The sequence below is a fragment of the Heterodontus francisci genome, chromosome 6 (genome assembly GCF_036365525.1).
Source record: "Heterodontus francisci isolate sHetFra1 chromosome 6, sHetFra1.hap1, whole genome shotgun sequence".
NCBI lineage: Eukaryota > Metazoa > Chordata > Chondrichthyes > Heterodontiformes > Heterodontidae > Heterodontus > Heterodontus francisci.
The window spans coordinates 90,041,278-90,056,994 of NC_090376.1; the positions used below are offsets into that span (position 1 = coordinate 90,041,278).

The following is a 15,717-nucleotide window of genomic DNA, read 5'->3' on the forward strand; positions in this document are numbered from 1 at the left end:
AGTGGAACTAGAAAAACAGTGCACTCCTCCCACCTCGTCAGAACACTGTACAAAGATTTGGCGGGTAGTAAGTGACTCTGATTCAGTTGAGGACATTTACAATTATAACTTCTGTAGTATGGGAGTCCAACATCCATGCACCAGCTGCTTCATTGCAACCAAATAATGGCAGACCCATGCAATGTGGGTCTATGATTCTGCTGTCAAGGTAAGGATATACTTATCAACACAAGCACAGGGAATGGACAGATGCACATTGACTCCCACAACTGAAGCCACATGTGAAAGTGCTTACATTTCAGCTGCTTGGCTTTCAGACCAGTTAACCCAGGGTTCTGCAACCTGTGGCTGCAGAGCCGCATGCAGCTCATTAAGGACTAGTGCGACTCCTGACCTTGACTGACTGAACCCATTCTGATGGTAATTAAATGGCTTTTTAAAAAAAAAACTTTTATTAACATTATACTTGAGAAAGTAATTAACAACTTTTTTGTAAAAACCTTTAAAATGCTGTTGAAATTTGTCTGTCTTGTTTTTCATTATTGGCATTTGAGTAACAGCATTGTGGCTCTTAAGATAGCGTGTGTGTTTGACTAAATTAAAAAAATAGCTCTTCTAGTCATTAAGGTTGCCTGAATTAACCAACATTGTTGTAGTAAAGGAGTCAAATAGTTCTATGTATAGCCATTTCATCAGCAAATAATCCCATTGGGAATTCACTTCTTCAAAGTAATTTGAAAAGCTCAGCTTTCAATCCATTTGTAGTTTATTTAGTTACAGCAATTTTAAACCAACACCAAAGAATCGGAGGAGGATTTGTATATGCTGAAAACTTTTCAAATAAATATCCACTTTAAAAGCCACTAATTACAGTTCTTATTGGGTTAGGCAGAACATCAGCATTTAGAGTTAAGACAAAAATCAAAATATTGTGAAGATGATCTGTTTGGAATTTACCTTCCGTGCTTGCTCTTCGGCACGTTCTTTTTTAATTTTCTCTAGCTCAGCCAAAAGAGCAGCCGTGTCGTCATCATCATCATCATCTTCACTACTACTGTCTCTGTCAGAATCTTCCTCCTCTTCTTCCTAAAGAAGAACAGAAATTAGAAATTACAATTAAATAGAAGCTGAAGAAATTATCGTATCCAGCATGTTCCATGTGGATTACTTCCAAAAAGCTTACCCAGTAATTGAAAAGACTTCCTCTAGTTTCACTGAGATTTAGAGAACTGGCCTGATATGGACCAGATCTTAGTTCTCCACATTTATGACTTCCAATTTCTGTAAAATGGAAGCTATTTTCAATCAACTGACCAAGAGAATCTGGGTCTCCACAAAGAAGGAGGCATATGTCAGGTATAGGCAACTGGGATCGAGCAAGTCCTTCGAGGAGTATAGGGGATGTAAGACTACACTTGAGGAAATTAGGAGGGCGAAAAGGGGCCATGAGTTTCCCTGGCAGATAACATAAAAGGAGAATCCTAAAAGATTCTATAAGTATATTAAGAGTAAAAGGGCAGCTAGGGACAGAGTAGGTCCCCTTAAGGATCAACGTGGCAATCTATGCGGCATTGAAGCGCATTAAGGGCGGCACAGTGGCGCAGTGGTTAGCACCGCAGCCTCACAGCTCCAGCGACCCGGGTTCAATTCTGGGTACTGCCTGTGTGGAGTTTGCAAGTTCTCCCTGTGTCTGCGTGGGTTTCCTACGGGTGCTCCGGTTTCCTCCCACATGCCAAAGACTTGCAGGTTGATAGGTAAATTGGCCATTAGCAATTGCTCCTAGTATAGGTAGGTGGTAGGGAAATATAGGGGACAGGTGGGGATGTGGTAGGAATATGGAATTAGTGTAGGATTAGTATAAATGGGTGGTTGATGGTCGGCACAGACTCGGTGGGCCGAAGGGCCTGTTTCAGTGCTGTATCTCTAAAAACTATGTGTGGAGTCACAGGAAATGGGCGAGGTCTTAAATGAATATTTCTCGTCCGTATTTACTGTGGAGGTGGTCATGGAAGCTACTGAGTTCAAGAGAGGGAACACTGATATCCTGGAGCATATCAGCATTACAAAGGAAGAGGTGTTGGAGGTTTTGAAGCGCATTAAAGGCCTGACCAGGTGTATCCCAGGATGCTATGGGAAGCAAGGGAGGATATTGCTGAGGCCCTGGCAGAGATTTTTGTATCGTCGTTAGCCACAGGTGAGGTACCGGAAGACTAGAGGAGAGCTAATGTTGTACCTTTATTTAAGAAGGGCAGCAGGGATAAGCCAGAGAACTACAGGCCGGTGAGCCTTACATCAGTGGTGGGAAAGTTATTGGAAGGGATTCTGAGAGACAGGATATGCATCTGGAAAGGCATGATCTGATTAGGGATAGTCAGCATGGCTTTGTGCATGGGAAATCACGCCTCACGAATTTGATTGAGTTTTTCGAGGAGGTGACCAAGAAGATTGACAAGGGCAGGGCGATGGATGTTGTCTACATGGACTTCAGCAAGGCCTTTGACGAGGTCCCACATGGTAGGCTGGTCCAGATACAAAATTGGCTTGGTGATAGGAGGCAGAGGGTGGTAGTGGAGGGTTGTTTTTCAGATTGGAGGCCGGTGACCAGTGGTGTGCCGCAGGGATCGGTGCTGGGCCCTCTGTTGTTTGTCATATATATTAATGACTTGGATGTGAATGTAAGGGGCATGATTAGTAAGTTGGCAGATGACTCCAAAATTGGTGGTATAGTGGACAGTGAAGAAGGTTGTCCAAGGTTACAACAGGATATAGATCAACTGGGAAAGTGGGCAAGGGAGTGGCAAATGGAATTTAATGCAGACAAGTGTGAAGTGATGCATTTTGGGAAGTTTTTATTTATTTATTTGTTTAGAGATACAGCACTGAAACAGGCCCTTCGGCCCACCGAGTTTGTGCTGACCATCAACCACCCATTTATACTAATCCTACACTAATCCCATATTCCTACCACATCCCCACCTTCCCTATATACCCCTACCACCTACCTATACTAGGGGCAATTTATAATGGCCAATTTACCCATCAACCTGCAAGTCTTTGGCTGTGGGAGGAAACCAGAGCACCCGGCGAAAACCCACACGGTCTGAGGGAGAACTTGCAAACTCCGCACAGGCAGTACCCAGAATTGAACCCAGGTCGCTGGAGCTGTCAGGCTGCGGTGCTAACCACTGCACCACTGAGCCGCCCAGTTAAACCAGGGCAGGACATATACAGTGAATGGCAGGGCCCTGGGGAGTGTTCTTGAGCAGAGAGACCTTGGGGTTCAAGTACATAGCTCCCTGAAAGTGGCAACACAGGTAGACAGGGTGGCGAAGGCGGCGTATGGCATGCTTGCCTTCAATCGGCCGAGGCATCGAGTCCAAGAGTTGGGGCGTCATGTTACAGTTGTACATAACGTTGGTTAGGCCGCATTCGGAGTACTGTGTGCAGTTCTGGTCGCCGCACTACAAGAAAGGTGTGATTAAGCTAGAGAGGGTGCAGAAAAGATTCACAAGGATGTTGCCTGGTTTGGAGGGCTTGAGTTATAGAGAGAGATTGGATAAGCTGGGTCTATTTTCCCTGGAGCGAAGGAGGCTGAGAGGGGACATGATAGAGGTATATAGAATTATGAGAGGCATAGATAGGGTAGATAGCCAGAACCTGTTTCCCATGGTAGAGGTGACTAAAACTAGAGTGCATATATTTAAGGTGAGAGGGAGGAGGTTTAAAGGGGATCAAAGGGGTAAATTTTTCACACAAAGAACAGTGGGCATCTGGAATGAGCTGCCTGAGGAAGTGGTAGAGGCAGGAACAGTAGCGACATTTAAGAGGCATCTGGACAGGTACTTGAATGAACAAGGCATAGAGGGATATGGAATTAATGCAGGCAGGTGGGATTAGTATAGACAGGCATTATGGTCGGCATGGACGCGGCGGGCCGAAGGGCCTGTTTCTATGCTGTACAACTCTATGACTATGACTCTATGACTAAATGTCATACTAAATAAGACATTAAACTATGTGTGAAAGAAGCTTAGGTTTGAGTTTTTCTGGAGTGTAATAAGGTGACAAAAGTAGAGCCAATATCTTATACTTCTGTGGCATGGAATTTCAGTGCATTCATATGCCGCACAACTGGAATGCCTAAAGACTTAAATTGTCATTACAGAATCCTGAAAATTTCAAATTCACACAATTAACCACAGTGCATTTTAAAAAGGAGTCAAACAAATGAATTTTAACTCATCTGTAGTTCAAACATCTGCCTCAAAAATCAATTTACAATGAGGGTTAGTTTATAATATCCCAATTCACTTGCTTGCAGGTTAGGAAAGCATCAAAGCAGGAAAATGTTACCAAAAAAAAAAAGCACTAAATGTATTCATTAATAGAAATGTTGCTGGGTGATTAACATATCTACTTATGTCATGCAACATTAACCGGAAACTGACCAGTGTGTTGCTGCTTGCTAACTAAATAGCAATTATATAGAGTAGAGCAACAAAGCAGGCCGGAGCAGGCAGAGTCTGAATCGAACGGGAACAGGAAAAGTTTGCAAAATGATGTCACAGGACAAGGAATCACAGGGGGAGAGTACAGTGGTAAGCTCTTAATTTAATCTAAATCTATCAACTATAAAATAAGACTTGATCAATTAGTATAAAAAAAGTTAATTTTACAATTTATCATGTAATTACAATCAGTGCTCAAAAAAGGGATAGTAACACCAAAGAGTTCTGAATTTTTCAGTAAGTTAGAATTGAAGATATTTAGAAAATAAAAGTAAACACATTTCAGTTACCCTCCCAATAAAATAAAGTGACATCAGCACAAGAGAAGCAGCTGATTGGCAAGCAAGCGGTGGGTCTTTATTTAAGTAGTAGGTTTAATAGTCTAACAAATATAGGTATGGCAGGGCATCTCAATCCTGTGGAGCATGCATCCTGTTCCATGTGGAAACTGCACATGCAAGAAGAATCGTCAGCTGCAGCAGCTCAAGCACCGGGTTTTGGAGCTTGAGGAGCAGCTGGCGTCACTGTGGTGCATCCTCGAGGCGCAGAGTTTCACAGATAGCACACTTATAGATGTTGTCACCCCGCAGCTTAAGGGGCTGCAGACAGAGAGGGAATGGATGACCACCAGGCAGTTAAGGAGGACCAAGCAAGTAGTGCAGCAATCCAAATCCATCTCACTCTCCAACTAGCATTCAGTTCTGAATACTGGTGAGAGTAATGGTGCCTCTGGGGGAGTGCAGCCAGAGCCAAATCCATGGTTGGCTCAGCCTTACAGAGGAGGAGGAGCACGAGATTGGAAAAGCAATAATGACAGGTGATTCAATGGTTTGGGCAACAGACAGGTTTTGTGTTTTTGAATCCAGGATGGTATGTTGCCTCCCTGGTGCCAGGGTCAAGGTTATCGCAGAGCACGTTGAGGGGGGAAAAGGTGAACAGTCAGCAGTAATAGTCTGCAACTGTACCAAACGACATAGGTAGAAAAAGGGATGAGGTCCTAGGAAAGAAACTAACAAGCAGCATCTCAGAAGGTAGTTATCTGCGGATTATTCCTAGTGCCACGAGCTAGTGAGTATAGATATAGGATACAGCAGATGATTCTGTGGGTCGAGAGATGGTGCAGGAGGAAGGGCTTTGCATTCCTGGGACTGGTTCCATGAGGATATGGAAGCTGTACACACTGGGCAGGTTGCACCTGAACAGAGCAGGGGCCAATGTCTTTATGGGGCAAATGGCAAGTGCTATTGGGGAGGACTTAAACTAACTTAGCATGTATGTAGAAACCATGAGGCAATATCAGAGGAGAAACAAGATGCACAAAAAACTGGAAGAGACAGATAGCACTAGAGTAGGAAATAGTAACATAGTAGGTGAGGTCAGAGTGAGAGCATTCTGTAAAGCTCTTATACAAGATGTCTGGGTACACCAAAGTTAATAGGTGTCTTCCACAGAGCATCATGCTGGTCAGTGTCGAAAACTTTAGCATAGTCTATGAACTTGAGCCAAAGCTGGGCTTCCTGCTTGTTTTCACATTTCTTCATGAGATTTCAGACAACAGCATCTGTTGTACCCTTTCCTGGAATGAAGTCAAATTGCTCCTCTGTTCACACAGAGGAGTGACTCTGCCCAACGTCAAGTAGCACTTTAGATGCATGACTGATTAGTCTTAGCGTGCGGTGTTTTGGACAGTTCTGTGTGCCTGCTCTGCTATCTTGGGCATTGTGACCATCTCAGATATAGTCCACTTTCAAGCCCTGTTGTCCATACATCAATAATCTCTTTCATTGCATCTACTACCGTTTTACCTCCTGCTTTTAGTGCTTCTGCTGGTATCTGATCTTGTCCTTCTGCCTTTCCACTCACTGTTCTTTATAGCTTTTCTCATCTCATCTTTCAGTACCTCAGGTTCCAGCTGTTGTCCTTTTAACTTCCAGTCTTTGTTGTTTGTCTTTTCCAGTGGTTCTTCAGTTTCCTGCAGTAATTTTCCCATCTCAGCCTGATCTGGTCATCATCATATAACAAGTCTCCATTTTCATCCTTGATACCTATTCCTGGGTTTACGTATCTCTTTCCAGCTATATGACCTTGACCAGTGAATATACTATCTTGTTACTATTCTTGAAAGCTTCCTCTGCTTCTTCAGCTTTTGCATTCAGCCAGTTGTTTTTGGCTTTTATTCAGGTTTTCTTCACATCAGCACACAATTTGAGATATTCTCTGCTTTGTACACAAATCTGTGCTGAATTTTTACAAACACTGCTAATTGACTGGTTTGGTGTTCCCTTCAACTGATGAATGCAGAGCTGTAAAATGGGCCATTCAGCTTTCTCAGCAGCAATCATCATAACTGCTTTGACATAGCATTTTGTGGACAGATTCTGGTGTGTGATTTCTAGCCTTTTCCTCTGCTCCGCTTTTCTTTTCTCCCCTGATGTTTTTCGTCATCATACATCTTGTGGGCCTCTTGCATACATTTCACCAGCTTGTCACTGACAGGATCACTAGTCTAGTGTCTTCTTGCGAAGTACTCAAAACTTGGACTTATCCTCTGCTCTCAGTGCATATTTCAGTTCGGATGGCACTGTATGTGTGAACATTCATCCGGATAGACCCTGACTCAATGTTATTAGCCATGGTGCTGAAAGATCCTTCAACCATAGGTCCATGGAAACATCTCATCAAAGCAATTACATGTCTGCACAGAATGCTGTACTTGCCACCCCCACCCCCTGTATACTTAATTCTACCAGAAGTCTAATCTTCCTTCCTTTTTGTATGGGGTTAACAGTACGTCCGTATGGAATTGGCTGACCACCAGAGTGAAACTCTGAAGTTCTCCCAGTGTCCCCGTTCAAGTCCCAGCCCCGTCACCTACCCCGCGACATAGAACACACACACGCAAGCGCGCAGACCCCCCCACACAAACACACAGACCGCCCCCCCCCCACCAAACACACACAGATCCTCCCCCCACATGCACGGTAGTAGAGACAGTGATTGGGCTAAAATTTGTTTAACAGAAGGTATTAGATTGGCAGGCTTTTCTTAAGGTCGATAAGTTATCAGGAACGGACGAGATTCATCCGAGGATGCTGAGGGTCGTAAAGGTGGAAATTCCGGAGGCACTGGCGATAATTTCACAATCCTCCTTGGATACAGGGTGGTGCCACAGGATTGGAGGAAATTGTTCAGAAAAAGGGTATAAGGATAAGCCCTGCAGCTACAGGCCAGTCAGCTTAACGTCAGTGGTGGCAAAGTTTTTAGGAAAGACAATTCACAACAAAATTAACTGTCACTTGGACAAATGTGGATTAATCAAGGAAAACCAGCACATATTCATTAAGGGCAAATTGTGTTTAACTAACTTGATTGAGTTTTTTGATACAGTAACAGAGGGTTGATGAGGGTAATGCCGTTGATGTGGTGTACACGGACTTCCAAAAGGCATTTGATAAAGTGCCACATAACAGGCTTATCAGCAAAGTTAAAGCCCATCCAATAAAGGGGAAAGTGGCAAGTGGCAGCATGGTTTCGAAATTGGCTGAATGACAGGAAATGAGCAGTTGTGAATTGTTATTTTTCAGACTGGAGGAAGATATATTGTGGGGCTCCCCAAGGGTCAGTATTAGGAACACTACTTTCTTGACTGATATTAATGACCTAGACTTGGGTATACAAGGCACAATTTGAAAATTTGTGGATGACACAAAACCTGGAAGTATTGTGAACTGTGAGGAGGATCGTGGTAAATTTCAAGAGGACATCGCAGGTGGAATTTAATGCAGAGATGTGTGAAGTGATTCATTTTCATAAGGAGGAGGAGAGGCAATATAAAAGGATACAGTTCTAAAGGGGGTGCAGGAGCAGAGGGACGTGGGGGTATCACTGAAGGTGGCAGGGCAGGTTGAGAAAACAGTAAAGCATGTAGGATCCTCGGTTTAATAAATAGGGCATAGAGTACAAAAGCAAGAAAGTTATGATGAACCTTTATAAAACTCTGGTTCGGCTTCAACTGGAGGACTGTGCCCAATCTGGGCACCACACTTTAGGAAGGGTGTGAAGGCATTAGAGAGGGTGCAGAAAAGATTTACAGGAATGGTTCCAGGGATGAGGAACTTCAGTTGTGTGGATAGATTGGAGAACCTGAGCTGTTCTCCTTCGAGAAGACAAAATTAAGAGGAGGTTTGACAGGTGCTCAAAATCATGAGGGGTCTGGAAAGAGTAGATAGGGAGAAGCCATTCCCATTGGGGGAAGGGTCGAGAACCGATTTAAGGTGACTTGCAAAAGCAATACTGACATGAGGAAAACATTTTTTATGCAGTGAGTGGTTGGGATCTGGAACAAACTGCCCGAGAATGTGGTGAAGGCAGATTCAATCAAGGCCTTCAAAAGAATTGGTTAATTAACCAGAGAAAATAATCTGCAGGAAGACGGGGAAAAGGCAGCGGAGTGGGACTAGGTGAGTTGCTCTTGCAGAGAGCTGGCAAAGACACAGCAGCCAAATGCCCTCCTTCTGTGCCATAACCATTCTATGATTCTCATGACTCAATCTGTATGAAGCAGTGAAAGGAGAATAAAAGAAAAAGCCTCAACAGGCTTGTCCAAGTATGTCTGAAAAGTACACGCTGATTCCATTTAAAAATACAAACCAAAAAGGTGGTTAGTCTGCTAGCTGCAGCTTCGAACATCTTAGAAGAACAAAAACAAAATGTTTTGATTAGACTCTGTTCCTAACATTCCCATTGCTTTTACAAAAAGGACGACAAGCTAGGCTGAACAGCAAGAGCAGATCTTTAACAAGGCATGGCTTCCAAGTCAGTGTGAAGAATTCCAAACAGAGGTGGGGGGATGTTTGCATAAAGGGGTAAGGCACATGTATAATTTTCAGCTATAGAATGATATAGCATAGGAGCTCATATTTAGCTCATATTGTCTGCGCCCAACCTGAGGTGGAGTTATCCAGTAGTCCAACTTTCCTGTGTTTTCGCCCCAGTAGTCCTGCAAATTTTCCCCCTTCAAGTATTTATCCAATTCCCTTCTGATATTGTTGAATCTGTTTCCACAACTCTTTCAAGCAGTGCATTCCGGATCCTAACAACTCGTGGCATAATTTTTTTCACACTCAAATTCTCTGGTGTTTTTGCAATTAACTCTGTATCCTCTGATTACAGACTCTTATGAACTGGAAGCACTTCTTGTTTACTCTATAAAAACTCTTTTTAACACCTCCATCAAATCTCTCCTTAACTTCTCTGTTCTAAGTTGCTCTTTAAAATCCCAGCTTCTCTAGTCTCGCCAAATAACTGAAGGCCGCATCCCTGGTACCATTCTGACAAATCTCCTCTGTACCCGATCTGAGGTCCTAAAATATGGTGCCCAGAACTGGCCACAATACTCCAGCTGGGACCTAACCAGTGATTTAATCTTTAGCATTACTTTCTCACTTTTGTACTCTATACCTCTATTTATAAAGCCCAGGATCCCATATGTTTTATTTAGTGAAAACAGATGCAAAGCACTCATTTAGTATTTCAGCCATACCCTTTGCCTCCACATGAGGATCTTTTATGTCCCCCACCCTCCCTTTGACTATCCTTTTACTATTTGTGTGTTATAAAGGGAATCCCAAAAGTCTTTTTATGTTATCTGCTGATCTAATCTCATTCTCCCTCTTTGCCCTCTTACTTCCTTTTATAACCATTAAACTAGTCACTATTGGCAAAATGTTGCAAAGGCATCTCGCCATTAATGTTATGCCAACCAAAGATGGTCTTAAGCTAACAAGGTTTTCACAAATTCAGATTTGCTGCTTTCACAACAGCAGCTGATTGCTCTGTGCGACCCACTGTCTTCAAGGTCTAATTCTTACTACCGCATATCTGGAACTTGTAGGTATACTTTTTTTTCTAAAATCGGTGGAACTCACAGGAATTCGGTAAATGGTATAAATTCATCAGTCCCACTTCTTCAGAATGCATCCACACAAAGGGAGGGAAGGAAGAGAGGGCAGGATACAAGGAGGGACACATAGGAAATGCCCATCTCGACTCAAACAGACTTTTGTAGTGCAGAATAATGAGAGAGAGCTGGCAGAACTAACTACCACTCCAAAATTCCAGCCTATATGCACTGACCAAGATTGCACTCCCTCCAGGCCGAGGAATTATGACCTCCTCATTTCCACACCTGAGGAATATCAGAGAGGTGACAACTCTTTTGAGGCGCCAACCACCTTGTAGTAAAGTTTACAAGAACAAACTAAGACGGCAATTAAGGAAAAGACCACAAGGAAATTATACATATTAAGTAAACCAAGTGGAAAAATCATAACCTACATCTGTCAGCGGATCATCAGCATCAAGGTTTGCTGCAGGTATCTGATCGAGCCGTGGTCTCTTTGAAGATGATGTAGTGTGTTCTGCAAAAAAAGTTAGAGGTTTTCAAAGAAAAATTAGTCTTGATAAGTGTTTCGCCTTTCAACTGTCAGTCTTGATGCAGTGGTACATAATAAGAGTAGGAAAAGGCCATTCAAGCCGACTCCACCATTCCATAAAACCATAGAAAAATTACAGCACAAGAAAGAGGCCATTCAACATGTTGCGTCCGTGCCAAAAAAAACTAGCCAACCAATCTAAACCCACCTTCCAGCACCTGGTCCATAGCCTTGCCGGTTACAGCACTTCAGATGCATGTTACTTTTAAAAGAATTGAGGGTTACTGCCTCCACCACTGTTCCTGGCAGTGAATTTCATACACCCACCACCCTCTGGGTGAAAAAGATTTTCCTCATGTCCCCTCTAATCCTTCTACCAATCACCTTAAATCTGTGCCCCCTGGTAATTGACCTCTCCGCTAGGAGAGACAGTTCCTTCCTGTCTACTCTATCTAGGCCCCTCATAATTTTGTACACCTCTATCAAGTTACCCCTCAGTCTCCTCTGTTCTAAGGAGGACAACCCTCGCCTATCCAATCTTTCCTCATAGCTGCAACTTTCGAGCCCTGGCAATATTCTTGTAAATCTTCTCTGTACTCTCTCCAAAGCAATTATGTCCTTTCTGTAATGTGGTGACCAGAACTGCACACAATACTCCAACTGTGGCCTAACCAGCATTTTATACAGTTCCAGCATTACATCCCTCCTTCTGAATTCTATACCTTGGACAATGAAGGAAAGCATTCCATATGCCTTCTTCACCACTCTATCTACCTGTCTTGCCACCATCAGGGACCTGTAGATATACACTCCAATGTCTCCTTACTTCTATCCCTCTCAAATTAAAATCAAAAAAAAAATTTTTTTTTTTTTTTTTAAATCCTCCCATTTCTGGTGTATTCCCTCGCTTTATTTGCCCTCCCCAAATGCATTACCTCACATTTACCTAAATTGAATTCCATTTGCCACTTTTCTGTCCACTCAACCAAATGATTGATATCTTTCTGGAGTCTATGGCTATCCTCTTCACTATCAACTACGCAGCCAATTTTTGTGTCATCTGCAAACTTCCCACATCATACCTCCCATTTTTAAGTCCAAATCATTAATATATACCACAAATAGAAAGGGGCCCCAACACTGAGCCCTGTGGAACGTCACTGGAAACAGCTTTCCATTCAGAAAAACATCCGTCGACTACTACCCTTTGTCTCCTGGCCCTGAGCCAATTTTGGATCCAATCTGCCACAGTCCCCTGTATCCCACAGGCTTTTATTTTACTGACCAGTCTGCCATGCGGGACCTTGTCAAATGCTTTACTAAAATTCATGTAGACTACATCCACTGCACATTCTCATCAATCCTCCTTGTTACTTCCTCAAAGAATTCAATTAAGTTCGTAAGACATGACCTTCCCTTAACAAATCCATGCTGACTATCCCCGATGAATCCGTGCCTTTCTAAGTGGCAGTTTATCCTGTCCCTCAGAATTGATTCTAATAATTTTCTCACCACCAAGGCCAGACTGACCAGCCTATAATTATTTGGCTTATACCTCGCACCCTTTTTAAACAATGGTACAATGTTCGTGGACCTCCAATCCTCTGGCTCCTCGCCCATATCCAGTGAGGATTTGAAGATGATCCTCAGCGCATCCGCAATTTCCTCTCCAGCTTCCTTTAACGATCTGGGAATGCAATCCATCCAGCCCTGGTGATTTATCCACTTTCAAGGATGTTGGACCTTCTAGTACTTCTTCTCTGCTAATCGTATGTAATATTTCACACTCCTCCTCTTTTACTGCAATGCATCATCCTTCTCCATTGTGAAGACAGAGGCAAAAAATTCATTAAGAACCCTGCCCACATCTTCTGCATCCATGTGTGAGTTCCCTGTTCCTCTCTGATAGGCCCTACCCTTTCCTTAGTTATCCTCTTGTTCTTAATGTACTGATGAAACATCTTCGGGTTTTCCTTGATTTTACCCGCCAATAATTGTTCATGTCCTCTGCTTTTCTAATTTCATTTATTTACTTCTCCGCTGCACTTTCGAAAGTCTTCTAGGCTTTTTCAAGTATTAAGATTTTTGTGATCATCATAAGCTTTCTTTTTCTGCTTTAACTTACCCTGTAAGCTTCCAGATAACCAGGGGGCTCTAGATTTGTCAGTACCACCCTTTATCTTAGTGGGGACATGCCTACACTGTAGTATCTCCTCCCAGGTCCACTGCCGCTGTTCCGGTCTAAGGTAGGCGTAGGCCTCGAGCCCCGCTCTTTATTTCCACACGTCCCGCTCCGGATCTGCCTCCGACTGCCGTTGCTCCGGTCTAAGGTCAGGGCCATGGCTGATTTTCTAACTCAGCTGCACCTTCCCACATCCCTTGATTCTCTTAGTATCCAAAAATCTATCAACCCCTGACTTGAACATACTCAATGACTGAGAATCCATAGCTCTTTTGGGTAAGAGAGTGCCAAAAGCTTCTGTACTGAACCAATTCCATTGTAATGAAGCCTAACATACCATTTGCTTTCCCAACTGCTTGTTGTATTTGCATAATTAATATTGTGATGCGTGAACGACGACACCCAGATCTTTCTGAATACTAACAATTCCCAGTCTCTCACCATTAAATAAATTCTGCTTTTCTATTTTTCCTACCAAAGTGGACAACTTCACATTTCTTCACATAATATTTCATTTACACCTTCATGCCCAATCACAATCGGTCTATAACCTTCTGCAACTTGTTGTGTCCTCCTCACAGCTTACTTCCTCACCTAGCACTGCATTGTCAGCAAACCTGGATACATTACACTCATGTGCCTCATCCAAGTCACTGACAGAGATTCTAAATAGCTGACGCCGAAGCACTGATCCTTGCAGTACCCCACTAGTTATAGCCTGCCAACCTGAAAATCACCTGCTTGTTCCTACTGTTTTCTATCCGTTAACCAATCCTTAATCCATGCTAATATGTGACCCCTGATTTCATGAGCCCTAATTTTGTGTAATAACTTCTTGTGCAGCATCTTATTGAATGCTTTTTGGTTTCCCCTTTATACGGTCTGCTTAGAACCTCAAAAAACTTAAGATTTGTCAAACAATTTCTCTTTCAAATATCCGTGCTGACTCTGCCCAATCATATGATTCTGGAAGTGCCCAGTTATCATAACCCTAATAAATGATTCCAGCATTTTCTCTACTACAGATGTCAGGCAAACTAGCATATAGTTCTTAGTTTCCTCTCTCCTTTCTTTCTTGAATAGTGCGCTTATGTTGTCTATCTTACAATCTACAGAGACCATTCTTGAATCTAGGGAATTCTGGAAGAACAAAACCAATGCATCTACTATCTGTAGCTACCTCTTAAAACCCTAAAGAACAAAGAAACAAAGAAAATTACAGCACAGGAACAGGCCCTTCGGCCCTCCAAGCCTGCGCCGATCCAGATCCTCTATCTAAACCTGTCGCCTATTTTCTAAGGGTCTGTATCTCTTTGCTTCCTGCCCATTCATGTATCTGTCTAAATACATCTTAAAAGACGCTATCGTGCCCGCGTCTACCACCTCCGCTGGCAACGCGTTCCAGGCACCCACCACCCTCTGCGTAAAGAACTTTCCACGCATATCCCCCCTAAACTTTTCCCCTCTCACTTTGAACTCCTGACCCCTAGTAATTGATTCCCCACTCCCTGGTCCACTCCTCCATTACCCCCACCACCTCGTCCCCGTCCCATGGCACCTTCCCCTGCAATCGCAGGAGGTGTAATACCTGCCCATTTACCTCCTCTCTCCTCACTATCCCAGGCCCCAAACACTCCTTTCAGGTGAAGCAGCGATTCACTTGTACTTCTTTCAATGTAGTATACTGTATTCGCTGCTCACAGTGTGGTCTCCTCTACATTGGGGAGACCAAGCGCAGACTGGGTGACCGCTTTGCGGAACATCTCCGCTCAGTCCGCAAGCAGGACCCTGAGCTTCCGGTTGCTTGCCATTTCAACACTCCCCCCTGCTCTCATGCTCACATCTGTCCTGGGATTGCTGCAGTGTTCCAGTGAACATCAACGCAAGCTCGAGGAACAGCATCTCATCTACCGATTAGGCACACTACAGCCTGCCGGACTGAACATTGAGTTCAATAATTTCAGAGCATGACAGCCCCCCATTTTACTTTCATTTTTAGTGATTTTTTCTTCCTTTTTTTTTTACAATTTTTTTTGCATTTATTTCATTTCATCTTAGTTTGTTCAGTTTGCTTACCCACTGTTTTTTTTCAGGTTTGCACTTGCTGCTGTTCAATATTCAGTGTATTAACACCTAATCTGTACTAATGCTTTGTCTTTCAACACACCATTAACATATTGTTTGCCTTTGCTCCGTGACCTTTTGGTCAGCTATGTGGCCTGGTCCAATCTAGACCTCCTTTGTTATCTCTTGCCCCACCCCCACCTCACTTGCTTATAACCTGTGACTTTTCTAATATTTGTCAGTTCCGAAGAAGGGTCACTGACCCGAAACGTTAACTCTGCTTCTCTTTTCACAGATGCTGCCAGACCTGCTGAGTGATTCCAGCATTTCTTGTTTTTATTTCAGATTTCCAGCATCAGCAGTATTTTGCTTTTAATTGAATCCCCCACTCTGGGAAAAAGCTTCTTGCTATCCACCCTGTCTATACCTCTCATGATTTTGTACACCTCAATCAGGTCCCCCCTCAACCTCCGTCTTTCTAATGAAAATAATCCTAATCTACTCAATCTCTCTTCATAGCTAGCGCCCT

The 15,717-nt window shown here is 43.3% G+C and overlaps 1 protein-coding gene across 2 annotated transcripts in view; it reads right to left on the bottom strand.

Moving 5' to 3' along the window:
• Positions 1-15,717, bottom strand: part of cwc15 (CWC15 spliceosome associated protein homolog) — an 89,707-nt gene that overhangs the window by 45,664 nt on the left and 28,326 nt on the right. For both annotated transcript variants that reach the window (XM_068032898.1, XM_068032899.1), the window contains 2 exons: positions 10,845-10,927; positions 958-1,086 (listed from right to left, as the gene is read on the bottom strand). In XM_068032898.1, coding sequence (XP_067888999.1) covers positions 958-1,086; positions 10,845-10,927 — 212 coding nt within the window. The remainder of the gene's footprint in view (positions 1-957; positions 1,087-10,844; positions 10,928-15,717) is intronic.